Consider the following 25008-nt stretch of genomic DNA (forward strand, 5'->3'; position numbering starts at 1 on the left):
GTCAACCTTGAGCCTAGTTGGATTTGAACTGCCAAACTGTAGGAAGCTAGCTGCAGAGGTAGCTTGCAGTACTGCACTCTAACCACTGCGCCACAGAGGCTCCTTCAAGAACAGGTGAATTGCCACATATTATAAGCGTGGGAGAAGTTTGGGAAGGAGGGGTGAAGCATTCAAGCATTCTCTCTATTTATTCCCTTCCGAGCTCCCTAAAGACTCCCACCTGCCACTGGAGCGGCTCCTTCTGCTCCTCGGCCTGACTCAGCAGGAAGCCTTCAGCAAGGGCCACCGCCTGGGAGCTGGTCTGTGCTCCACACTCCCGCACCCAGTCCTCTATCTCTGGAGGCAGAAGGAAAAGGAGATGCTCCAGAACCACCAGGTCCATCATCTGGGCTTTGCTGTGCTTTCCTGGTCTCAGCCATCGCCTGCACAAGTCATGGAGTTGGCTGCAAAGCTCTCGGGGACCCTCAGTCTCTCGGTATTGGATGGAGGTCCAGGGTGGAACTTCAGAAGGGAGGCTGGTTCCCTCCTGCAGGACATTCTGCCTGGTTCTGGTCCAGCTCTCCCCACAGCTCCAAGGCTGAAGAGCCACAAGGCCTTTTCCGTTCCCCATCCTTCCTCTCTTCGGCAGAGCAACTCCAAAGGGCTCCAGGGACTCTGGAGGGCCTCCAGGGGCCTCCTCCTTCATAGGACCATTTCTGGGGCTGCAGGACAGATCCCTGCCAGTCCTTCCGCTCCCTCCCTGCCTTCCTTCCCCTGCAGAGGAAATCCTGGCTTGGAAAGGCTGCTCAGGGCTCCAAGATTCCGGATCTGGGAAGAAGAGAAAAACCAACACCCAGGATCAGAAAGGGAGATTCAGCCCCTGGACCCTCTTCCTCCAACCTGCCCACAGGCCCAAGCGCCTCCTCCCAGCACAGTGCCCAGGCCCCCCCTCCGAGCAGGGCTGGGAAGGAGGCAGCTGGAGAAGCCGCCCCCCCCCCCGCTTCTCTCCCCCTCTGGAGACAGGATCAGGCCCTCGGGGAGCCCGGTACGAATCCTGCCTCTTGCTCCTCACCTGGCTTCTCTCCTCTCCTGCTGGGCCTCCGCCAGGGTCCCCCTTCCCCCCTTCGCAAGCAGAAGAAGGCTAGGGAGCCTGGGACCCAGGAAGAGCCCCCTCCCTCACCTGTGGCACTCTGGATGTCCCCCCCACCAGACTCCCCCGCAGCAACACCGCCTTCTGTGGAGTCCCAGGTGTTGAGGAAAGCTAGTACGGAGTCTTAGACAGGCAAGGCTCCGTGATGTCACTTCCTCTGGGAAGGCAGCCTTGACGTTCGCCCTCCAGTGGCCCAATGGGGAAGTGCCTGGAGTTCCCTTCCCTTGCAGGAGGCGCTCCCTGGTGGATTCAGGGCAAAGGGCCAGGATGGTAGAAAGGGCGGGAAAGAGGAGCGCATGGGAGGGGGAAGGGAGTGGGCCGGGATGATGGGCTTGGGAGTAGCCAGAAAGGCCCCTCTCCATGGCTCCCTGTTAGACAAAAGCTTCCACATCTGTGTTTCTTTTCCCCCTTTTATAGGAGCCCAGATGTCTCGAAGGATCTTTTGTCTTTCTTCTGTGGCGTTTCTAGAGTGGTTGGTTATTTCTTATCTATAAAGTGTAACTCCACCTCCGCCTCTTTCATTAGATCCGCTTCTATATTTATTTAGAGGAGAGGAAAGAAATCTTTGTGGAAATCCCTGAGATATTGGAAGATGCCCCCATGTCTCCCTCCTCCTTCTTTTCCTCAGACCAGACACACCCAGTTCCAGCAACCGTTGTTTTATTTCTTTTAGCCTGCATCTTTGTTGCTCTTCTCTGCACTCTTTCTAGAGTCTCAAGATGTTATTTATTATACCAAACACAAATAAAAATTGAAATAGGAAATTAAGGGAAGCAGAAAGAGGGGAAAAGAAAGTCTGAGGTACAAGAGAAAAAACGATGCTGACTTCTTTTTAGCCCAGTGCAAGATTTTAAAAAAAGAAACATTCCAGCCTGACAATTGTGTCTAATGGACAAAAGCAAAGACATTTTGGGTCTTTTTCTTTTGAACCCTTTAAATGTGAAAATATCCCACTTAATGGTTGGAGAAGGAAAGCGCACAAAGATCCCAAACACCCTGTTGTGGCTGAGGGAGGGCAGGCTCCCATCTGAGGGGATCTGCACTCTGATTGGTTGCTGAGGGTGGAAAGGGGGCATTTCCCCTTTTCCCGCCTTTTTCGTCTGCGTTTTTTGAGATTTACCTCAGTCTTTCAAGGAGGCGCCTTTTGCTCCCCTGAAGCGAAGCGGCGCCTCTGCCTGGTTTAGCAAAGGGTTTTTCGGGGCTTCCCTTTGAATTTGAGGGGGTGTCTGTGAGCGACCCCCTCAACTTCTCCTCACTGGTTGCAGGGCTGCCCCTCCCCCGCTTGTCATCCAAGTGCAGCAACTCTTTCCACGGCAGAACCTACCCATGAAATTATTTTTTTTGTGTGTTTATGTGTATGTGTGTCAGGAGGAATGTGTGTCGAGAGGGTGGAAACTTTCTCAGACTTTTGATTTGGGTGGGGCCAGAACCAATGAGAATCCTCCCTTCTGGAGCATCATCAGTCTCTGGGCAGAGTCTCCCTTGACTTCACCCAGTGGAGGAGATAGTTTGCCCCAGTGCGAGAAGCAGAGAAAGTGGGAAGGGGGATCTTTTCAGTCTTGGGGGGGCTGCATTAATCTAGGGGGGGTATTTCATACCAGCTCCGGAGGGGAAGGTGGACTTCCTTTTGCGCCCCCCCCTCACATGATTCTCATCAAGTCTTTCTCTGTGCGCTTGGAGGGGCAGACTAGATGCCTTTTAAGTTCCCACAGTGCTCAGAGGGCACCCAGGCTGGGGCTGCCGAGACTCCAGATGGGCAAAGTGGAGCCAGAGCTCAAAGAGTCCTTCGGGCTCCCCTCCCCTCAGTCTGGAAGGAGGGAACCCCCCAGCAGCTGCACCAAAGGATAAGGGGGAAGGAGCAGCCCCACAGCCAGCCAGGACTTGGGGGCCCCACAATCACCCCAATCCCTCATCATCCAGCCGGATCCTCTCCCCAAGCCCCCTCCCCTTGAAGGGAGGATTTCCATAGGGATCTCTCAGCTTTACAGGAGAAAACAGTGTTTTCCGTCCTTGAAACCCACACCTCTCTCGCTCGAAGAGCCCCTTTCAATGCCCCCCTCAGCCCCCAATGGGAAAGCATCTCCCCCTTTCTTTCTGGGGGCCGGGATCCCCCTTTTCCTTGCAAAACAGCCCCGAATGGAGATTGTTCTGTATTCTGCACAGTGGTAGATTTGTAAACTGTACAGATGCAGATAAACTCAACAAGACGTCCATAACAAAGTACATTTATTGGTTCATCAGGTAGCCTCATAACTCACATTTGTGATGAAGTTCTTCTTTAATGACCAATCCTTTGTATATCTATCTTCTAGGTAAAAAGATGATTATCTTCTATCCTTTTTCTCTCAACTTGTGGCGATAGAAGTAGAACAGTTACCACAAGTCCCTGAGTTCAGCCAAGAGTGAGGAAAACTCCCCCAATTTAGTCAATTTAGGGTCAATTTAGTGACCAATCAGGATTACAGATGTGGTCACGTGATATGGACTACATTTCCCAGGATACCTTAACTACATTTACCATGATGCATTCCCTAAGGGGACAGCTCATAATTCCTAAGTAACTATCCAATTCCCATAGACTGGCTGGGACAGAACAAGACCGACTCTCCTGGGGTCTCTCACCCTTCACTCTTCATCTTCACCGAGTCCCGCCTCACAACTTTTCTTCTTTCCCCGAATCTTCAGCCCAACTCCCAGCCTTTGGAGGATTCTCGGGGATTACCTGTTTCCTATTCACTTCTCGGAAAAGACTCCCTGCACCCTCCAAGAGCCTCTCAAAGGGAGAGTCTCCAGCCCCCCTCACAGAGGGGAGCCAGTTCCAGAGGAGCAACTCGGAGCCTCCCAAATCCTTTTCCCTCTGTTCCGCCCTTCCCCTCTAGGTCCCGATAGAGCAATGGGGGATTATGGGGGTTGGGGGAGTTCCTGGTCTCCTGCCCAAATTCAGGGGCTCCCCCAGAAGCCGACCCTCTTGGCCGACCTTCAAAACCTCAAATGTGAGATTCAGAAGAAAAAGTGGCTTCAATGCCTCTTTTTCCTTCTGCGGCTTCAGAGCTGAAAATGCCTCACTTTTTCGCTTTTCCTTCCCTTCCTCCTTCGAGGCAGCTCCGACCCAGACAATGGGGTGGGGGGGAACCAGCTGAGTCTCCCCACCTCGGCAACAATCGGGGAACGGGGGGGAGGGGTCTCTCTCCATCCTCGTGGGGGGCAATATGGCCAGGAAGGGGGAGGAGACCACGCAGAGATTGAAGCCGTTGTAGGCTCTGGAGACCCATCAACTTCCTTTCCCCCCACCGGGGATTCTTCCCAGCCCCGTCCTCCCCACAACCCCTTCCTTCCCCACCCAGTCCCCTCCTTACCGGGGATCTCCTTCCCCCTTCGCTCCCTGGGATCCGGGCCCCCACCTCCACCAGCAGCATCAGGGAGAGCCCAGCAGAGCCCATGGATGCTGCCCCAGGCGCCCCAAGAGAGGGGAGGAAGACGCAGAGGTTCCCAGTCCCAGAGGTGGAATCGAGGGGTGTGATTGGGAGGGAGGAGTTTTTTCTCTCAATGAGAGCCTTGGGAATGCCCAGAAGCAAGGGGACCAATGGAAATCCTCCCTTCTTTAGCGTCATCAGCAGAGTCACCCTGGACTTCACCTGCAAGAGAAGATAGTTCAGCGCAGAGAGAGAAGTGGAGAAAGTGGGAGGGGAACCTTTTTGGTCTTGGGGGGCTGCGGTTCAAGGGTTCATGCCAGCCCTGGAGGGGAGTGTGGGATTCCTTTTGCCCTCCACGGCGTGAAGTGGGGCTGCAGTGGAGGAGAGAAGGGGAGGCTCAGCCCCATAGCCAGTGAGGAATTGGGGGTCTCTTAGCCGGTTGACTGGGGAGTCCTCGAGTGCCTTCACACACATACACAGAAGTTGGGAGCGCCCCTCCTCCAATCAAATAAGGTCACTGCCCTCCACGCCCTTCCAAAGCTTCTGCCTTTGGTTCCCTTCCTGGCAAAGGGGCTGCCGGAGGGCCGGTTTCACCCCCAGCGCTGAGGGGTTTTCTGACCCACTGCAAATAGAAGGTCAATTCTGGTTCAAGAAGGGTGGTTGTGGATCTGAATGGGGGGAGATAAGAGTGGGGAGGGACCCTCCCTGCCAACCGACTCTCCCAAAGCTCCAGAAGGCAGGAGGAGAAAGAAGACAAGGGCACTGACCAAGGAGAGATTCCTTTCCTGACCATAAGAGTTTAGGAACCTGGACGGACATCTAGTCCACCCCTGCATGCCCAGAGAGGAAAATCCAGCTGAGAATCGGGAAAAGAGCAGAGAAAGTGGAGGGTCCCTTCTGGGGCTGCCATGAACCCCTTTGAGCAGCAGACCGCCAAAACTGAAGGGATCCTCCCTCCAACTTTCTCCGCTTGTTTCTCTGCACGGAGCTCTCCTTCCTCCTTCAGGAGAAGTCACAAATCTGCTCTGAGACCGATGACGCGGCGGCAAGGATAATTCCCATTGGTGATTCAGCTCGTTCTGGCTCCTCCTAGCTTTTTGAGAAAAACGTACCCTCCTCCAGACACACACACACATATACAGACGTGTTCATTAAATGTGAAGATTGTGCCGTGGGAACAGCTGCCGCACTAGATGATAAGGGGGGAAGAGGCAGCCCCGCAACCAGTGAGAAGTTGTGGGCCACACAGAGAAACCCCCCCAATCCGAAGGAAAGCCCCCAGAAAACTCTGCTAAACCAGGGAGAGGCCCCGCTTCGCTTCAGGGGAGAAAAAGGCGATTCGCCTCCTTGAAAGACGCGTCAGGAACATCCTGAGGTAAATCTCAAACAACACAAAGAAGTAAAAGGCGGGGAAAAGGGTGACGCCCCCTTTCACCCACAGCAACCAATCAGAGTGCCGATCCCCACAAGCGAGAGCCCTCTCTCCCTCAGCCACAACTGGGTGTTCTGGACCTTTGTTCGCTTTCCTTCTCCAGCCATTAAATGGGATATTTTCACATTTAAAGGGTTCGAAAGGAAAAGACCCAAAATAACTTTGCTTTTGTCCATTAGATTCAATTATCAGGCTGAAATGTTTTTTTTTTAAATCTTGCACTCTGCTAAAAAGAAATCAGCATCTTTCCCCCCCCCCGCTTTTTTTTCTTGTACCTCAGTCTTTCTTTTCCCCTCTTTCTCCTTCCCTTAATTTCCTATTTCTATTTTTCTTTGTGTTTTGTATAATAAATAAGATCTTGAGACTCTAGAAAAAGTGCAGAGAAGAGCAACAAAGATAGAGGCTAAAACATTAAAAAAAAAACGGTTGCTGGAACTGGATGTGTCTGGTCTGAGGAAAAGAAGGAAGAGGGCAGACATGGGGGCATCTTCCAATATCTCAGGGTTTTCCACAAAGAAGATTTCTCTTCTCTCCTCCAAGCGCTTCCCCGTTGGGCCACTGGAGGGCGAACATCACGGTTCCCTTCTCAGAGGTGGCGGCAAAGGAAGTGACATTACTGAGGCTTGCCTCTTTGGGACGCCGCACTCGCTCTCCTCAGCCCCTGGGGCGCCGCAGGAGGTGGAAGGGCTGCGGAATAGTCTGGCGGGGGGGGGGGTATCCAGACGTGCTCCGGGTGAGGTGGGGGCTCTTTCCGGGTCCCATGCTCCCTTGACGCCCAATCTAAGCGAAGGGGGAGTGGAGGGTGGGTTTGACAGAGGTCCAGCAGGAGAGGAAAAGCTGGGGGAGGAGGAGGTAGGATTCGCACCGGGCTCCCCGAGGGCCCAATCCTGCCTCCGAAGGGGGAGAGAAGCAGAGTGGGGCTCTCCATTGCCTCCTTCCTGGCCCTGCATTGGGGGCCCTGGCCCTGCTCTGGGAGGAGCCACTTGGGGCTGTGGGCAGGTTGGAGGTCTAGGGCTGAATCCCCCTTTCTCATCCTGGGCGTCGGTTTTTCTCTGCCTCCCAGATCCGGAAGCTCTGAGCCCTGGGCAGCCTTTGCAAGCCAGGATTTCCTCTGCGGGGGAAGGAAGGAAGGAAGAGAGCAGAAGGACCAGAAGGGGTCCGTCCTGTGGCCCAGAAATGCTCCCATGAAAGCAGGGGCCCCTGGAGACCCCCGCAGAGTCCCTGGAGTCCTTTGGAGCTGCTCTACCGAAGAGAGGAAGGATGGAGACGCCCCCTTTGGCCATGGAGAGTAGTGGAAAAGGCCTCACAACTCTTCAGTCTGGCAGCTGTGGGGAGAGCTGGACCAGAACCGGGCAGAAGGTCCTACAGGAGGGAACCGTCCTCCCTTCAGAAGTTCTACCCTGGACCTCCATCAAATACCAGGCAGCCGACAGTCCCCGAGGACTTTGCAGCCAACTCCATGACTTGTGCAGGCGATGGCTGAGCCCAGAAAAACACAGCAAAGTCCAGATGCTGGACCTGGTGGTTCTGGAGCGGCTCCTGGCTCTCCTGCCCCCAGAGATGGAGGGCTGTGTGAGGGAGTGTGGAGCAGAGAACAGCTCCCAGGCGGTGGCCCTGGCGGAAGGCTTCCTCCTGAGCCAGGCGGAGGAGCAGAAGGAGCAGCTCCAGTGGCAGGTGGGAGACTTTAGGGAGCTCGGAAGGGAATAAAGAGAGTGCTTGAATGCTTCACCCCTCCTTCCCAAACTTCTCTCACATTCATAATACGTGGCAATTCTCCAATACTGGTAGGACATTGTTCCATTGTTTTCTCACTCAGCCACATGGATGGATATTGGGGGCCTTGAGGTTGTGTTCCGAATACAAGAATCCACTTTGTGTCGTGTGATGTACATTATTTCTGCTTCTTTCTTCCTCCTATCTGAAGTGCTGCTCTGTGGAGATCAGAGATCCTGAGGGAAAGAAGAACCCATCAAATCCCCCTCAGGAGCTCTTTTTCAGGAGGATCCCTTGGGGAGATCAAAGTCAGGACACCTCAGGAGGTAATGGAAGATCCTCCGATTCCCCATCTATCTTCCCTTTGCTCTCTCTTCTCTTCTAGAGAATACCTCCTCCTATTTTGTTAATTATGCATTTGGAAATTATTTATTCCTCACAGAGAAACAAAGAATGAAGCTTTCTGGTTTTTATGACGGCGATCAAACAGCGGTTGAACCTTCAAATCAAGTAAGAAAGGGGAAAGATATTAGATTTCTATTCTCCCTCCAGGAAGTGAAGAGGGTGTGCAGAGGGCTCTCTCCTTCTGTTTCCCCACCTTGTTTGGCCTGGGTTATTTTTCTGTTCTTCCACAACATGGAGAGCAGAATAGCAGATTCAAGTTGCTGTCAGCCAGCATAACTTCCTCTGGTTATCTTGCTCTGCTAGGTACTCCTCCAACTTTTATAAGAATGAATTTTTTAAAGTCCTTGAAGAAATAGGAATAAATGTATCATAGTGGCAGGAACTGCTACAGACTTCTTCTTTTTTATTCTTTGACTCGGAATTGTGCAAGGCTAATGAAAAATAAATACATTGCCACATTACCATTTTTTAAAAGCCTCATTTATAAACTATAATTCAAAAATAAGCAAATCGTATTAAAAAATAAAGCAGACTATTAAAATCCAAAGGGAGTGGCCGTGTTGAGCATGTAATCACAGTAGCTCTGACTACTAGGTCAGTGAATGATTAACAAAGCGATATATTAGTCGATCCAGAAGTGGGATTACTTTACTGAAAGGCACTGAAAGTTTTGCAGAATCACTGAACTTAATAAAACTTCCCCAAATATTTCTTCAGTGAAAGCAATTTTCAGATTTGCCCATTTGCTCACCTAAAATTAGGCCTTGTGTGATCCACAGCCATTTAACTTAGTGCATATCTCTGTGGGAATTTGGGAACAATAGAACAGAATAACAGACTTGATAGGGATCTTGGAGGTCATCCAGTCCAACCCCCTGCTCAGACAGGAAGCCCTATAACATTTCAGATAAAAGGCTATCCAATTTCTTCATAAACACCTCCAGTGTTGGAACATGTATAATTCCTGGAGGGAAGTCATTCCATGGATTATTTGTTCTCACTGTCAGGAAATTTCTCTTTACTTGGAAGTTGGTTCTCTCCTGGAATAGTTTCCATCCATTGCTTCTTGGAATTCTGTCTCCCCTAGTCCTTCTTTTCGTGAAACTAGACAACCAATTCCAGGAACTGTTCTTTATATGTTTTAGCCTTCAGACCACTAATAAGTTGCTCTTCTCTGCCCTCTTTCTAGAGTCTCAAGGTCATTTTTACAGTTGGCAACAAAAAACGGATACAATATTCCAAGTGTGGTCTTACCAAGGGATTATAAAGTGGTACTAACACTTCACGTCATCTTGATTCTATCCCTCTTAATGCAGCCTGTGATTCTATTGGGGTTTTTTTGGGCAACTGAAGCATAGTGCTGACTCACATTTAACTGGTTGTCCACTAGGACTTCAAAATCCCTGTTGCACTTACTACTGTTGACCCAGGTATCACCTATTCTATGCCAGTGCATTTGGTTTTTCTTTCCTAAATGTAGAACCTTACATTTCTCACTGTTGATTTTGTTTTGTTAGATGGGGCCCAATCTGTCGATCCTTCTATATCTCGAGCTTTTAAGTCTGGAGTGTTGGTATTCCTATCAATCTGGTCTTGTCTGCAAATTTGATGAGTTCCCCTTCTATCCTCTTGTCTAAATCAATGATAAAGATGAACAGATCTTGTGAATCCTCCTGTTCTTTTTTCCATGTTCAGGAGGGTCTGGTGTCCTTCGAGGAGGTGGCTGTGTATTTCTCTGAGGAGGAATGGTCTCAGCTGGATCCTGACCAGAAAGCACTACATTTGGAAGTCATGCTTGAAAACCATAGGAACGTGGTCTCTCTGGGTAAGTGTTTTCTAGTCTCCAATCAGGAATAATGTAAACTCATCAAGGAGAGAAGCATGTTAGAACTAAGGAGAAATTTCCTGGCAGTTAGTACAATTAATCAGTGGAACAACTTGCCTCCAGAAGTTCTGAATGCTCCCACTGAACATTTTAAAGAAGATGTTGGATAACCATTTGTCTGAAGTGGTGTAGGTTTCCTGTCTAAGCAGGGGGTTGAAGACCTCCAAGGTCCCTTCTATTCTATTTCTTAACTGAAAACTGATTCTGAGTGAGATTTGAATATCATCAGATAATTGTAAAGAAAAAGATGTTTTCTAGCTATTTTCAAAGCTTTCTTGACTCATGAAAATGGCAATCATCATGTCTATATCACACCACTATAGGCATGCAAACATACAACCTAATGGAATTTCAGAGAAATTCAGAAGGAAATTCATGTGACTTTTTACTTTTTTCTCTAACATTTTCATTTCCCTTTTGCTTTGAAGAGAATAATGGGCAGGAGAATCAAGATTCCTCTGAACTGTCCCAAGTGATCAGTGCTAAAGATGGAACAGAGAAGTTTGGAATTCAAATCAAATTCGAAAGCTGTGAGAGAAACCAGTCAAAGAATCGGAATCAGGAAAGCTCATCTTCCACTGATGCTCCAATGCAAGACTTTCTTGCCCAACAAGAGAAAATAAGGAAAAAATACACTGGAAAAAGTGTGAAGCTAATCAAAGCTAAAGTACAAGTAAATGAACACTATTTAACCCAAAACAAAGGAGAAGATGCTATAAGAAGGCAGAATGGAAAAAATTACAATGGGACTTTCATTCCTTCTCTTGGGAATAACTTCCATACAGCTCAAAAAGTGATTGACACAAAAGAGAAACCTTATAAATGTTCGGAATGTGGAAAATGTTTTAGAACAGGCAGGCTACTTACTATCCATAAAAAGATCCACGTAGGAGAAAAACCATATAAATGCACAGAGTGTGGAAAGACGTTTACTTGTAGCAGTGGCCTTAGAAGACACAAAAAGATCCACACAGGGGAGAAGCCATTTAAATGCATGGAGTGTGGTAAGACGTTTACACTTGGTACTGGCCTTACAAGTCACCAAAAGATCCACTCAGGAGAGAGACCATTTAAATGCACAGAGTGTGGAAAGACCTTTGCTCAGGACAGTGATCTTAAAAGGCACAGAAAGATCCACACAGGAGAGAAACCATTTAAATGCATGGAGTGTGGAAAGACCTTCGCTCGAAGCAGTCATCTTATTTCCCATAAAATGATCCACACAGGGGAGAAGCCGTTTAAATGCATGGAGTGTGGGAAGACATTTATTGATGGCAGTGGACTTAGAAGCCACAAACAGTTCCACACAGGAGAGAAACCCTATAAATGCATGGAGTGTGGAAAGACCTTTGCTCATAGCAATACACTTACTATCCATGAAAGGATCCACACAGGGGAGAAGCCATATAAGTGCATGGAGTGTGGAAAGACCTTTGCTCAAACAGGTCATCTTATTTCCCATAAGATGATCCACACAGGGGAGAAACCATATAAATGCATGGAGTGTGGAAAGACCTTTTCTCAAAGAGGTCATCTTATTTCCCACAAAATGATCCACACAGGGGAGAAGCCGTATAAATGCATGGAGTGCGGAAAGATGTTTACTCGTGGCAGTGGCCTTAGAAATCACATAAAGATTCATACAGGAGAGAAACCATTTAAATGCATAGAGTGCGGAAAGACCTTTGCTCAAAGTCGTCATCTTATTTCCCATAAGATGATCCACACAGGAGAGAAGCCATATAAATGCATGGAGTGCAGAAAGACATTTACTCAGAGCAGTAGCCTTAGAAGCCACATAAAGATCCACTCTTTTTCCCCGTAAAAGAAGCCACACAGGAGAGGAGCCATTTAAATACATGGAATGTGGAAAGAGTTTTGTTCAGAATGGTCATCTTATTTCTCGTAAAATGATCCATGCTCGGAGAAAGTATATAGCAATAGCAATTCCTCTTTAGACTTATATACCACTCGTGGGTCCTCATTTTAGTGACTTCAGAAGGATGAAAGGCTGAATCAACCATGAGATGGTCAGGATCGAACTCTCGGCTGTGGACAATTAGCCTGCAGTACTGTATTCTAACCACTGACCGACTATGTTTCTATAGATTTATATGTTTGTGCATATTGTGCCTTTCTGATCCAAATGAGACAAGGTTGAATCCAGCAAAATGAAAAAACGAAAAAATGTCTTTAGACTTTGGAGAAAGTGGAAAGAAGTGCATCTAAAAAACAATCTACCAATTCACTAGTAGATCCAGAAGTGAATTAAAATCTCTCTCCAGCAACTCCCATCTCATCAAATTGGAAGCCCAAAATGTTATCAGTAGATTTTTGTCTAAAATTAGGTGAATTTTGTGTTGGGCCATAAAAATGATTCATGCTATCTGGTAATTTGTTTACCTACTAAAAAAATCTATATGAGTTAAAGATGTTTTTAATAAAATGCCAAATTGAAACTTCAATTTTTTACTGATTTAAAAATGCTCTATCAGTTTTGTTGCTGAAATATTTTTTCTCTTCCAGAATTTGCATTTCTTGTTCAAACAAATAGTCACGATTTTCACTTTGTAAAGCCACTGCCTTTTTTTAGCTATTCCACAAAGATCTTTAATGTTCCCAGATGCAAATGGGCTTATTATGAAAAAACAACCCACACCTGAAATGTTCTTTGTCAGGGTGGCAACCAGATTAAATCCCTGCTTTAAGTTAGAAATAAAAAATTGAATGTTCTTCAGCATTATAGAATTAACAGTTATTAAAAACAATCCTTCAAGAGAAACATTGTTAGCAAAGTATTCTGAGCTGGAGCAGACCTTTTAAAGACCCTCTTTAAAATTAATGGGGGGGTCACCCAGACATCGCCCATTAATCTATCCTAGAGTTGTGCCAGTTGGAGCATTTGCTGAAGTGAGGATCAAGAGGGATCCTCCAGGGCTCTGCTGTGATCTTGGGATCTGCCTGATCTCCTCAGTCCTAATTGCCACCCACTATCCTATCCCAAGAGCCCCCCTCTGAATTCTTGACCCCCTCATTCTGGGCTTGAAAGTGAGAGGGAGATAGGAAGTTTTAGAAGCTAATTCAAAGGGAAATCTCAGAGGAATCCACCAAATTGGAAGGAAAAAGGGAAACTCAGACACAAAACAGGAGATGTAGAAACCAGTCAGTCAAAAAGGGAATCAGATGCCTTTGCATGGATGTCAAAGCATGAGAAAGAAACAAGATAAAGGTGGAACCCAAAGGCTGGTGTGACATTATTGGGATCATTGAAATTTTGTGGAAGGAAACACTCAACTGGAAGGTGCAACTGAAGAGATTTAATGTGGAGGAATTGCATAGCAACTGTCCAAAGGAAGTGGGAGACACCTGACAGAAACTGAAGAGATTTAATGTGGAGGAATTGCATAGCAACTGTCCAAAGGAAGTGGGAGACACCTGACAGAAACTTGTAGTTTTATATAAATAAATGTATTATCTACATTCACAGCAGGGAAGACAGGAATATACTGAGGTAAATCAAAAATAGCGCAGAAGAAAAAGGTGGGGAAAAGGGAAACGCCCCTTTTTCCACTTGCAGCAACCAATCAGAGCACCCGCCCTCACGGTGGGAGCCCCGCCCTCACTCAGCCACAACTGGATGTTTGGGACCTTTGTCCCCTTCTCCAGCTATTAAATTGGATATTTTCACATTTATTCAAAAGAAAAAGACCGAAAATGAGGCCATCCTTGTCAAATAACGAGATAAAAGCTAATTTGATTCCTGGCTGGGAGCTTAACTCGGCTGTTCCCCACCTTCTACCTCTTTGGCCTGCTTCAAGCTGATAATATCACATTTTACCAACTTTAAAGTTTCCTCATATGCTGTGTATGTACTGTAATGCCATATCTGACCTTTATAAAGTTACCTGCTTTTTGTTTTTACCTCAGGTTACCTCAGAATAGAGTGGGGAAAGATGATTTGAGAAGGGGAGGCAGAATAATACTGAATTCTTTCCTGAGGTAAAATTGGCCCGAAAATTGACCTAGGCGCCCAGAAGCGCGGAAGAAGGAAAAGTGGGCGGGAAAGGGACGGATGCCCCATGAGGAGAATCGCCCGTACCGAGTCAGGATGAAGGACGAACCACCGGGGTCCTTTTATTTCAGATTTTAGTCGGTTTCTCAGGCTGGGCAGATGACAGCAGACCGTTTGGGTCGCTATTTTGACTTTTTTGACCGCCCAGAAGTGTAGAAGATTCCGGCATAGCTTTCATTACGGGAACGGCGGTGGCGAGAAGCAGCGCTACGGGAGACCTTTTATTCGAGTGTCGCCGCGTTCGGAACATTCGAGAGGCGGGGCGAGAGGCCCTCGGGGAGGCTGACAGGGGAATTCTGGGAGTTGAAGTCTGGGAAAGCGGCTGTTGGGGGGGGCGGAAACCAAAAGTCACCAGGCGGGATGGGCGGGGCTCAGGGTTGGTCCCGCCCCGCCCCATGCCAAGCAGGGTCGCCGTGCGCGCTCGCGCGGCCGGAGCGGTTTTGGGGCCGCGCGGCGTCACCGGCGATGGCGGTTCCGGCGGAGGTTTCCCCGGAGCGGCTGGCCGAGGTGGAGGCTCTGCTGGCGGAGCGGGTGTCGGAGGCGGTGCGGGCGCGTTGGCGCTGGGAGGTCAACCTGGGCCAGCCGAACCTGCAGCGGTTCCGGACGCAGCTGAGCGAGGCCCGCCGAGGCAGGGACGCCCTGCTGGCCCGGGACGCGGCGCTCTCGGAGGCGGAGCAGCAGCGGCTCCAGGGCTTCCTGAGGCTGGAGATGGCGCTGCTCCGCTGGTTCCAGGCGCGCAACGAGCGCGAGGCGGCCCGGCGGGCCCGGCGGAGAAAGCCCGGCGGCGGTACGAGTGGAGTGGCCGCGTCTGCCGCGGGCGGCGAGGGGTCTGCAGCACCGCCAGCCCTGGCCAAGGAGGAGGAGGAGGAGGCGCCGAGCGAGGAGAAAGAGCAGCCGGTGCCGGCCCAGCCAGCAGCCGCGCCCACCCCTTCGGCGGAGAAGGTGACGGCTCTGCGGGAGGCGCTGGAGGCAGCTGGAGAGGCCGCCCCGGCCTTGCTTCTTTCCCCCTTACGGAGACAGGATCGGGCCCTCGGGGAGCCCGGTGCGAATGCTACCACCTCCTCCTCCTTCTCGCCCAACTTCTCTCCTGATGGGCTTTCGCCGGGCTCACCCTCCCCTCTCCCCCGTTCGCCTAGAGAGCGGCTGGGGAGCATGGGACCCGAGAAGAGCCCCCCCCCCGCCCCTCACCCGGGACATGTCTGGATATTCCACCCCCCTCCCGACTGTCCCGCATCCTCTCCGCCTCTTGCGGCGCCTCAGGGGTTGAGGAGAGCGAGTGCGGCGTCCTAGAGAGACACGGCTTAGTAATGTCACTTCCTTTCCCGCCTCCTCTGGGAAGGGAACCGTGACTTTCGCCCTCCAGTGGCCCAATGGGGAAGCGCCTGGAGGAGAGAAGAGAAACCTTTGTGGAAATCCCTGAGATGTTGGAAGATGCCACCATGTCTCCCCTCGTCCTTCTTTTCCTCAGACCAGATACACCCAGTTCCAGCAACCGTTTTTTTTTTTTGAATAGAATAGAATAGAATACTTTATTGGACAAGTGTGATTGGACACACAAAGAATTTGACTTGGTGTAAATACTCTCAGTATACATAAAGGAAAAGATACATTCGTCAAGAATCATAAGGTACGACACTTAATGATAGTAATAGTGGATAATAAGCAATCAAATCATACTAGGAAACAGTCAATATAAATCGTAAGTATACAAGCGACAAAGTTACAGTCCTACAATCACAAGTGGGCGGGGATGGGTGATCAGGAGTGAAAAGATTAACAGTAATAGTAGTACAGATTTTATAAATATTTGGACAGTGTTGAGGGAATTACTTGGTTAGCAGAGTGATGGCTTTTGGGAAAAAACTGTTCTTGTGTTTAGTTCTGGTGTGCAGTGCTTTATAACATTGTTTTGAGGGAAGGAGTTGAAAGAGTTTATATCCGGGATGTGAAGGGTCTGTAAATATTTTCACAGCCCTCTTTTTGACTCCTGCAGTATACAGGTCGTCGATTGAAGGCAGGTTGGTAGCAAGTGTTTTTTCTGCAGTCCTAATTATCATCTGGAGTGTGTGTCTATCCTGATGGGTTGCAGAACCAAACCAGACAGTTATAGGGGTGCAGATGATAGACTCAATCATTCCTCTGTAGAACTGGATCAGCAGCTCCTTGGGCAGTTTGAGCTTTCTGAGTTGGCGCAGAAAAACATTCTTTGTTGTGCTTTTTTGATGACTTTTTTGATGTTAGGTGTTCATTTTAGGTCATGTGATATAATAGAACCTAGAAATTTGAAGGTCTCTACTGTTGATACTGTGTTGTCTAGTATTGTAAGAGGTGGTAGTATGGGAGGGTTTCTTCTGAAGTCTACCACCATTTCTATGGTTTTGAGTGTGTTCAGTTCCAGATTGTTCAGTTACACCAAGAGGCAAGTTGTATAATCTCCTGTCTGTATGTGGATTCGTCGGTTGTCTCGAATGAGACCAATCACTGTTTTGTCATCAGCAAATCTTTTAGCCTCCATCTTTGTTGCTCTTCTCTGCTCTTTTACTACAGCCTTAAGATCTTATTTATTTATTATACAAAACACAAAGAAAAATAGAAATAGGAAATTAAGGGAAGGAGAAAGAGGGGAAAAGAAAGACTGAGGTACAAGAGAGAGAAGAAAGCGGGGCGGATGCTGATTTATTTTTAGCAGAGTGCAAGATTTAAAAAAAAACCCATTCCAGCCTGACAATTCAATCTAATGGACAAAAGCAAAGTCATTTTGGGTCTTTTTGAACACTTTAAATGTGAAAATATCCCATTTTATGGCTGGAGAAGGAAAGCGCACAAAGGTCCCAAACAACCCGTTGTGGCTGAGGGAGGGTGGATTCCCACCTCTGATTGGTTGCTGCGGGTGAAAGGGGGCGTTTCCCTTTTTCCCCACTTTTTTTTTCCTCTGGGCTGTTTGAGATTTACCTCAGGAAATGCCTGACACGTCTTTCAAGGAGGCGAATCGCCTTTTTCTCCCCTGAAGCGAAGGGGCGCCTTTCCCTGGTTAGCGGAGGGTTTTCCGGGGCAACCTTTCAGATTGCGGGGTATCTGTGTGTGGCTCCCAACTTCTCACTGGCTCCAGTGCGGCAGCTGTTCCCACGGCACGACCTTCACGTTTAATGAACACGTTTGTGTGCGAGCACGCGCGCGTGTGTCAGGAGGAAGATACGTTTTTCTCTGACTTTTGAGCTGGGAGGGGCCAGAATGAGCTGAAGCACCAATAGAATTTATCCCTGCTGCAGCGTCATCAGTCTCCGGGCAGAGTCCTTTGTGACTTCACTTGGAGGAGAGCATTTGGAGGCAGAGAATGAAGCTGAAAGTGGGAGAGGGATTCCTTCAGTCTTGGGCGGCCGCTCAAGGGGGTTCAAGCAGGCCCAGAAGGGACCCTCCACTTTCTTTGCTCTCTTCAGGTTTCTCATCTAGACTTTCCTCTGCGGGCATGGAGGGGTGGACTAGAGGACCGTTCAGGTCACCAGATCTCCTGGTCAGGAAGTGAAACTCCTTGGTCAGTTTCCTTGCCTTCTTTCTCCTGCTGCCTTCTGGAGCTTTGGGAGAGTAGCTTGACAGGGAGGGCCCCTCCACACTCTTCCCCCCCTCTTCCCCCTCCCATTCAGATCAAAAACTGCCTTTCTTGAACCAAAAACCGACCTTCCATTTGCGGTGGGTCAGAAAACCCTACACCCCTGGGGGTGAAACCGACCCTCGGGCAGCCCCTTTGCCAGGAAGGGAGCCAAAGGTTGGGGGAGGGGCACTCCCACTGGATGTGTGTGTGTGTGTCTGTGTGTGTGGGGCAAAAGGAATCCCACACTCCCTTCCAGGGCTGGCATGAACCCCCCACTTGAGCCGCAGCCCCCAAGACTGAAACGATCCCCCCTCCCACTTTCTCAGCTTCTCTTTCTGCGCTGAACTATCTCCTCTTGCGGTTGAAGTCCAGGGAGACTCTGCCCAGAGACCGATGACGCTGCAGAAGGGAGGAATCCCATTGGTCCTTTCTGCTCCTTCTGGCAACTCCCAATTCTGAAATCTGAGGAAAACGCCCCCCCCTCCAAGACCACCACCACCCCCGATTCCACCTCTTCCTCCTCTCTCTTTGGGGGCGTTTATGGGGGGCATCCATGGGCTCTTCCGGGGGTCCCCCTGATGCTGGGGTGGATTCCCGGAAGTGAAGGGGGGAAGGAGACCCCTGGTAAGAGGGGGGCTGGGCAGGTTGCAGGAGAGGAGCTGGGAGGGCCCATCAAGTCTCCTGGAGGACAAGGGGGAAGAAAGGGGCTGAGACCCCCATAATAGGGAAAGAGGTAGAAGCAAGAGAGGCGGGAGCCTGAGAAGCCTTGATCTCCATGTGGTCTCCGCTCCCTCCCTTGCCTCACTTCGCCCAGGGGGACAAAGAGGGATCGCTGTCTTCCCTTCCTGGTGACTCTGGAGGGGAGGGGAGGTCGTGGGAAGGTGGCCGAACTGAGATGAGATGCAGTCGGACCCCCATTGCCCCCCACCGGTGACTGAGTGGGAGTGGAACCTTCTGGGCTCCGATTTAGACCATGATCCAAAGCCCATTGCCTGCAAAGAGGAACTAGGCGGAAAGCGAAAGCAAAAAACAGTGATTTTCAGACCTGAAGCCACAAATGCCACCAAAAACATAAGAAAAAGCTTCAAAAACTTCTAGTTTTTTCCCTTGAGGCTGTGAAGGTCAGGCAGGATTTGAGCCTCGATCCCTTCTGGGGGGGGGGTGAATTTGGGAAGGAGACCAAAACTCCCCCTCCCCATAATCCCCCATTGCCTGATCAGGACTTGGAGGGGAGCCACAGGGGGAACTGATGAATAGGTGGGGGTAGTTCAGAGTTGCTCTCCTCAATTTGCCTCCCAGATCTATCCCTCTTGTGAAGGGGGTGGAGACCCTCCTTTTCAGGTGGTCTTCTGGGACTGCTTTTCCAGGGAGCAGGGAGAGAAGTCTGAATCTAACACAGATCAAAGAAGGGCTGATGATTAGGGGGAGGGGAAAAGTTGGGGGTAACCAGAGGAAGTGGGGTTGAGGGGAGGGAGGGGCTGGGAGACCCCAGAAGAATCCATCTGGATGTCTCATTGTTCACCCTTCCCATATCCCCGCCAAAGGGAAGAGAGAGAGACGGAGGTATTAGATATTTGTCTTTATGTATATTACATTTTCTTGTCTGAAATGGTCTGAAGGGATTCCTGCCCAAGGTGGGGGTTGGACTACATGACCTCCAAGGTCCCTTCGGTTGTTTTGTTCTATAATATCTCCCCTACAAGTAGACACTGGGCGGCTTACAGGTTATGATCGAAAATGAAATATATTGAAATCGAATATGATATATTTAAGTCTCTCCACCCTCCCTCCGTCCTGCCAGTTTCGTGGAAAGGGACCCGGTCGGTCCCCCTGGGAGGGGAAAGGGGACTGGGGTGAAACCTCTGAGGGGATCCAGCCTGGAAGGGCTTTCAGGGAGGCGGTCGAACTCCCTGTTTCTCTGGGGTGGCCCAAGGACTCCTCCTGCCTCGGGCGGCGGGCCCAGAGAAGTGGCGGCTCCGTCCTGGGAGTCGCAGCCCTGCGAGTCACTCTGAGGTGAAAGGCCCAGAATCTCCTCCTCCTCCCTCAGCTTCCTCGCCCCCTTCCCCTCCTCCGTGCAGGAGCCTCCCGGAGTCCCTACCTCCTTCCCCCAGGGAGCCTTGAGGGGGGGGCTCCTCCAATCTCTGTGCAGCCCTCAGGGCTGCGGTTCCTGAGGGAGGAGAGTTCGGATCCACCCACCACCCCGAGAAGGTTCCTGGAGAGGAAGGTGGAGAAAGAGCCGCCTCAAAAATCCTTGCCAGGGAGCCACGGAGAGGAGCCTTTCTCACTACTCCCAAGCCCATAATCTCCCTTCCCCTTCCATACACTCTTCTTTCCTGCCCTTTCTACCCTCCAAGTCCACCAGGGGGTGCCCTCTGCCAAGGGAACTCCAGGCGCTACCCCCATTAGGCCACTGGAGGGCGAACATCACGGCTACCTTCCCAGAGGGGGCGGCGAAGGAAGTCACATCGCTGAGCCTTGCCTCTCTAGCATACCGCACTTGCTCTCCTCAACCCCTGGGGTGCCACAGTGTGGTGGTCTGGCACTTGAAATGAGACGCAGGGAAACGTCTGAGCAAATGCCAGCTCTGAGCGAACTCAGGCAGCAGTATTTATTGAAGATTCAGAAAACAAATGACCTCGACAAGATAATAACATACAGGCACAGAAAGTCCCGCTGACGAAAGTCCTTGCTGTATACCTATAATTATCACCTATTTCCCTGTTCCTTCTAAGCCTCGCAGATAACAGGATGAGACACTCCTGCGTAAAAGTACTCCTACTCCCACCAGGAATGCCTGCATATCCTTATCTCTATGGCTGTACAAAGGACTTACAGAAAATGATTAATAACATATGTTACCACATTCCCTCCTTTTTTATTTATTCAAAGATAGGGGGTGTTTTAGTGGCATAGTACACAGTTCCCTCGCGACTTGGTCTCCTATGCCGAAAAGCTGAGGTACACATTTGTAATAGATTAGGAATACATTGAATAAAACAACATAACATAATAAGTATAGCAACAATTATTACAACTGATTGAAGCAATAAACGTAACCATGAGCTGTCAGGAAGCCAATCCCATAGCAAAGCCCAAAGTGACTTATTGAAGCCATCTTTCCCTGCTTCGTGTTCAGCTATGCAGTCTTCCATATCATGAACAGTTCTTGTAATGTTAGTCTCATAATTATGTATAAAAACACAACAATGTGAATGAATTAAGGCACACACTCCTCCTTTGGCAGCTAACATTATGTCTAAAGCATAACGATTTTGTAAAGTAACTTGGCGAATTTCAGACACTTCCTCATTCAACATCTTAATGCTTCTGATAGTATTATTAAACATAGCAACAGTAAAATTATTTAAAATATGAATATCTTTATAGTTCATAGCTATTCCCAAAGGTGGGATTGCTGCCCTAGAAATCTGAGTCCACAAATTACCACCCACGGTCAGGCCAGAATCAACTTCTCGGCGGTTATGAATACGCATCCCAATCGGTAAACCCTCCAATTTATAGATGACAGGAATTACAAATCCCATAGTACATACTCCAGACCAATCCTTTGGCCACTGTTGATAGGCAGCATCCCCACATAGCAACCATAACCCATCCGGAAGAGGAAAGTATTTTAAATGCTTATGATAGGTATTGTCGGAGGCCTCACTTTCCCAACTCCACATTAACCACATCCAAGTACAGAGAACATATGCCCCGTGACCAATGTCAGACCTCCGAGTGACTGTCTGATTTATACAACAATCCAATTTAGTCCTTATCGCTTTGTCCAAGGAGGATGATGTCTGAATCACCCCATTACATCCATCCACCGTATTATTCCTGGCAACACAAGACATACATCCCCCCTGCAAAGGAATCACCTTCTTACAGAGTGTAGTATTTCCCAGCAAAATAGATTGAGTCCCTACAGGGGGGCGGTAATAACAAACCGAGGCTTTGGTAGTGAAAGTTACCTTTGTTGTGAATAATGTTTGATCCCACTTTTCGGGGTCTGGGCCCCAGTCAATCCAATGATTAAAATCATTATAAGTACTTAATTTAGTACTGGTTCGCTCATTCAAAGGAACACCATGTAACAAAACTCCACCTTTCCCAGACCCAGGTACATGCATACAAAGCCAACAATTAGTAACATTTAAACCCTTAGCCGCAATCCGAATGTCCTTGACATAGGAATTTTCTTTCCATAAATTATCTCCAAAGTCTCTAGTTTCTGAGATAATAACAGCTCTTCGCCTCCGTATTAGAGTCCGTGGAGGCATAAGACGAATGGAAAGAGAGTCTGTATAAGGTAATTTAGGCAACTTCAATTGACACCGATATTGTCCATAGTCTGAAACAGAAACATTAAACAGGATCAGAGTTGTTGCACAGGCTGAAGATATAATATCCTTATCAGGTCCCGAGTAAAGAATGTCCTGATCCTTATGCCAGGACCAATATGCTGGAAAAATCAAAGGATGCCGCTGTTTGCAGATCAATTTAGTCTGGTTCCCCAGAGGAACCTGCTGCATACAAGTTGGTAACCTCAGATAAGCAGTCATCTTTTCCCAGCCTTCACAACGCTGTCCCTGAACTGCTGGCATCAAGAGAATCAGGAACCACAGAAACGCTATCCTGAGAATCAGGAACCACAGGAACGCCATCCTGCTCCTCCGAAACCTCCTTCACCGGTGCCTGCGAATGATCAGGCCGAACGCACCGACCAGGAACCCAACGAATTTGACCAAGATGTTCGACTGCTGCATAACCATGTCCCCACGTAATCAGCTCAGCAGGAACCCATGCCGGATCCGGAAGGAACCGCACCAACACCCGAGGCATGAGTTTTAGAGCCATCAGTGAAAACCGTGATGGCTTGGAGTGTGAGGGAGGTGAAGCCATTCGATGATGTATAGCTTTTTTGTCTTGGGATCAATTTGGAAAAGAATGGCTGTGAAAAGGGCTGGTGTGGGCAAGACAGCCAAGGAGAGCAGACAGTTAGGGATGATGTAATCAAGCCCGTGAGGGCATGGAATAGAGGGGAAAGGGTTGCAATAACAAGAGTGGCTACTATAGTGTTAACAGACCATGCAAGAGATCTTTCACCTCTGAGAGAGAGGCAATTAAGCAAAGAGGAGTTTGGGATGAGTAAGATGAGCGTGTGAGGTGAGAGCGGGCGGGGAAGCGTAACGGTCAAAGGAAGAGAGAAAACAGATCCTGGATCCTCATAGATGAAAGCAGTGGAAAGCAGAACAGGGAAAGCTGTTTGTCTGGAGTGGGGAGCAGCCTTGGGGGTGGGGCTAGCTGCAGGCCCCGAGATTAGTTTGGGTTGAGACAAAGGGGAAAGATTGGAAATTGCTACAAGTGGATTTAAAATCTTTTTGCAATCTGTGTTAGCTTGTTCTACTGCTAACTTCAAAAGCAATTCGTTCCGGGCGAATTGATTCTCAATTTGTCTTTCAATAGCCAATTTTAGTCTGCTAATGAAATTTTCATAGGGTTCATTGTTCCCTTGTTTGATGTTAGTGAAGGTCTTCTCGCCACCTTCGCCGTCAGGGAGAGCCCCTATGGCTTGAAAAATTAATTGTGGGAGAAGAACGAACCCCTCCTCAGGCATTCCATCTCTCTGTTGTTCTACTGTTGTATAATTACCAGCTCCATAAAGCTGATCTGGGGTAACATTTGCTGTTCCCCTCCGGATTGCCAGATGTCTCCATTTCTGATCTAACACCAAATATTGAGCTGGAGTTAAAATCATATTCAACAGAGCTTTCCAGTCAGCCGGAATCATTTTATTTCCATAACCAACTGCTTCTAACAATGCCTGAGTATATGGCGATTTAACACCATACTCTTTTGCTGCTTGCTTAACTTCCTTTAAAATCCTGAGAGCTAGAGGCTTCCACTCCCGCTGCGGATTCAACGCAGCGTCCACGACAATTTCTACTGGATTAAGTTGAACCTCTACTCCAAACTCCACTAAATCATCTCCTGATAACTCCCCTCTATTTTTTGCTTCTTGAATAGCTGCAGTAACTGCATCTACTTGAACTCTTAAAGGCAAACTCTTATCTTCTGACAAAGTATTTTCAGCGCCTGACAGTCCTCTGGATTTATCTGGAGGTGCTGTCGGCGGCAACAAACGTACCGCATGGTAAGGCGGCAAACCTTCTTCAGGGGGTGCTAGGAGCGGTTGTTCATAAGTAGCTAACGCATCTATAATCACCCTCCAAGTTAACAAAATTGAAGAAGGGGCACGAGGTTCTTCGTGCAAAAATTTCCCTATCTTTTTCCAGGACTCTACTTTAATACTACCTCCCTCTGGATATGACTGAATATGTTTCCAAACATACTGTAATAAGTCCTCAATTTCTTTCTTACTTACTGCATGTCCTGTACTATGAACTCCAAACCTAAAACTATTCCCAATGATCCCTCTCAATTCCCTGATGTGCTCTTTCTGAGCCTTCGAGAGATCTCCCCCCATACTCACGAAAAGATTCTATCTCCGTCCAGCGAAGAAGATGAGGGCCCAGTCGACGTCCGCGACGATGAGTATAGGATGCGGGAAATGTATAGCCTTTCCAAGCTATCACGTCGGAACGTATAGTTCTTCCAAGCTATCACGTCGGAACGTATAGCTCTTCCAAGCTATCACGTCGGGGTCACCACTTGTGGTGGTCTGGCACTTGAAATGAGACGCAGGGAAACGTCTGAGCAAATGCCAGCTCTGAGCGAACTCAGGCAGCAGTATTTATTGAAGATTCAGAAAACAAATGACCTCGACAAGATAATAACATACAGGCACAGAAAGTCCCGCTGAAAGTCCTTGCTGTATACCTATAATTATCACCTATTTCCCTGTTCCTTCTAAGCCTCGCAGATAACAGGATGAGACACTCCTGTGTAAAAGTACTCCTACTCCCACCAGGAATGCCTGCATATCCTTACCTCTATGGCTGTACAAAGGACTTACAGAAAATGATTAATAACATATGTTACCACACCACAGGAGGCGGAGAGGCAGCAGGAGAGTCTTGCAGGGAGACATTCAGACATTTCCCCGGTGAAGGAAGGGCTCTTCTGGATCCCATGCGCCACAGCTGCCCTCTCCATGCCAAGTGAGGGGAGGGCGGAACTGGCGGAGGTCCAGCAGGAGAGGAGAGAAGCCGGGTGAGGAGGAGGAGGCAGGATTCGCACTGGGCTCCACGAGGGCCCGATCCTGTCTAAGGAGGGAGACAGAAGCTGGGGGGTAGGCCTCTACAACTCCTTCCTTCCTGGCCCTGCTCGGGGGGCCCTGGGCCCTGCTTTGGGAGGAGCCGCTTGGGGCTGGGGGCAGGTTGAGGAAGGAGGTCCAGGGGCTG

The 25008-nt window shown here is 49.0% G+C and overlaps 1 protein-coding gene across 1 annotated transcript; it reads left to right on the forward strand.

Moving 5' to 3' along the window:
- The first annotated feature begins 6801 nt into the window (after nucleotides 1-6801).
- Nucleotides 6802-12442, forward strand: LOC113451573 (uncharacterized). Its single transcript, XM_087927960.1, has 5 exons — nucleotides 6802-7648; nucleotides 7899-8013; nucleotides 8130-8197; nucleotides 9788-9917; nucleotides 10406-12442. Exons 1-5 carry the CDS (start codon nucleotides 7235-7237, stop codon nucleotides 11800-11802), a joined length of 2124 nt encoding a protein of 707 aa, XP_087784086.1. The 5' UTR covers nucleotides 6802-7234; the 3' UTR covers nucleotides 11803-12442.
- Nucleotides 12443-25008: the final 12566 nt, after the last annotated feature.

The sequence above is a fragment of the Pseudonaja textilis genome, chromosome 2 (assembly GCF_049901715.1).
Source record: "Pseudonaja textilis isolate UNSWEBS1 chromosome 2, rPseTex1.2, whole genome shotgun sequence".
Classification (NCBI taxonomy): Eukaryota; Metazoa; Chordata; class Lepidosauria; order Squamata; family Elapidae; genus Pseudonaja; species Pseudonaja textilis.